This window comes from Trichechus manatus, unplaced genomic scaffold (assembly GCF_000243295.1).
Source record: "Trichechus manatus latirostris isolate Lorelei unplaced genomic scaffold, TriManLat1.0 scaffold00051, whole genome shotgun sequence".
Taxonomy (NCBI): Eukaryota; Metazoa; Chordata; class Mammalia; order Sirenia; family Trichechidae; genus Trichechus; species Trichechus manatus.
The window spans coordinates 13,854,359-13,856,387 of record NW_004443987.1 but is presented as its reverse complement, the minus strand read 5'-3'; the positions used below and the strand labels follow the sequence as shown (position 1 = coordinate 13,856,387).

Sequence of the window (2,029 nt, the reverse complement as noted above, 5' to 3'; positions counted from 1 at the left end):
CTTTTAAACCTGAACGGGAGAAAATCATAAGCTCCCTTAGGGAGAAGAGATTTCTTACTGGGGTGCCTTTTTGTCGGATGCGTTTGTTCTGAGCCTGCTGACCAGCTGTTTCTGAACTTCATTTTCTCAGCCTCAACAGTGATTCTGAGTCTGCTTTAAGCTTCCTTCGCCTTGGCTTTTTCTGTTCTTCGTGAACAGCTGCTTGGCCCATAGCTTAGAGAAAGCAGTCTTTTTCTCTCCCAAGAGAGACTCCTCCCTGTGCTTAGAGAGATGGGGAGTGGGGAGCCTAATCCTGCTGGCAAGAAAAAGAAGTACCTCAAGGCTGCCCTGTATGTGGGTGACTTGGACCCAGAAGTCACCGAGGACATGCTGTATAAGAAGTTCAGGCCTGCTGGTCCTCTGCGCTTCACACGAATCTGCCGTGACCCAGTGACCCGCAGTCCCCTGGGCTACGGCTATGTTAACTTTCGCTTTCCTGCAGATGCTGAGTGGGCACTCAACACCATGAATTTTGATTTAATTAATGGCAAACCATTTCGCCTCATGTGGTCTCAGCCAGATGACCGCTTAAGAAAGTCTGGAGTTGGAAACATCTTCATCAAAAACCTGGACAAATCCATAGACAATCGGGCCCTTTTTTATTTGTTTTCTGCTTTTGGGAACATTCTTTCCTGCAAAGTAGTATGCGATGACAATGGCTCTAAAGGCTATGCCTACGTACACTTCGATAGCCTGGCCGCTGCCAACAGGGCGATCTGGCACATGAATGGAGTGCGGCTCAACAACCGCCAGGTGTATGTTGGCAGATTCAAATTCCCAGAAGAGCGGGCCGCTGAAGTTAGAACCCGGGATAGAGCAACTTTCACCAATGTGTTCGTTAAAAACTTTGGGGACGACATGGATGACGAAAAACTGAAGGGACTTTTCAGTGAATATGGGCCAACTGAGAGTGTTAAAGTGATAAGAGATGTCAGTGGGAAATCCAAAGGCTTTGGATTTGTGAGATACGAGACACACGAGGCCGCCCAAAAGGCTGTGCTGGACCTGCACGGAAAGTCCATCGACGGGAAAGCGCTGTATGTAGGACGAGCACAGAAGAAAATTGAACGCCTGGCTGAGTTAAGGCGGAGATTTGAACGGCTGAGATTAAAGGAAAAAAGTCGGCCTCCAGGGGTGCCTATCTATATTAAGAACCTAGATGAGACCATTGATGATGAAAAACTGAAGGAAGAGTTTTCTTCCTTTGGATCGATTAGCCGGGCCAAGGTGATGATGGAAGTGGGGCAAGGCAAAGGGTTTGGTGTTGTATGCTTCTCCTCTTTTGAAGAGGCTACCAAAGCAGTGGATGAGATGAATGGTCGCATAGTGGGCTCTAAGCCCCTTCATGTCACCCTGGGCCAGGCCAGGCGCAGGTGGTGAGAATGACAATGCTCAGTTTTTTCAGCCTTAAGCTGGTGCCCACTTAGTTTGGGCTACTTTGTGATATGAGGTTATTTTACGGCAATTCACAGATTTTTAAGTGAATACTTTCTTTTGGATAAAAACGTGAAACTTAGCAAACCTTGTTCATTCTAGTGAAGAACATCGTTTCTGATTGTAAAATTGTCATTTTGTACTATTTTTTGATATATCTTTAGGAATATGTAGAATAAAGTTTATTTCCCAACATTTTTTTTCCTGAATCAGCAAAGATGAGGTGACTGAGTATATATATTTCCTTCATTATTTCAATACTACTACTAAATTTAATTTCTTTCATGAAATTATTCTCGAAATGGTGCTTCTGAATCAAAGTAAAAATTTCTAACTTGCTTTTTGAAAAATGAGTAATGGTAGGGGAAAATGTATGTGATCCAATTAACTTTTGTGCATACTTAGAAGTTATGTAAAATGAATTTTCTTTTAAAAAGATTCGTAGTTGCTTCTTTTTATTTATTCACATTTTTGTTTCCTTTTTTAATATATTATGACCATACCACAGACCTGATAGTGGTTTTGACTAAAGTGTTAGGAGTTTTCTTTATTACCT

At 42.7% G+C, this 2,029-nt stretch overlaps 1 protein-coding gene across 1 annotated transcript; it reads left to right on the top strand.

The window, feature by feature from the left end:
• Window positions 1–265: 265 nt before the first annotated feature.
• PABPC5 (poly(A) binding protein cytoplasmic 5) lies at window positions 266–1,691 on the top strand. Its single transcript, XM_004377549.2, has one exon. It carries the CDS (start codon window positions 271–273, stop codon window positions 1,417–1,419), a length of 1,149 nt encoding a protein of 382 aa, XP_004377606.1. The 5' UTR covers window positions 266–270; the 3' UTR covers window positions 1,420–1,691.
• Window positions 1,692–2,029: the final 338 nt, after the last annotated feature.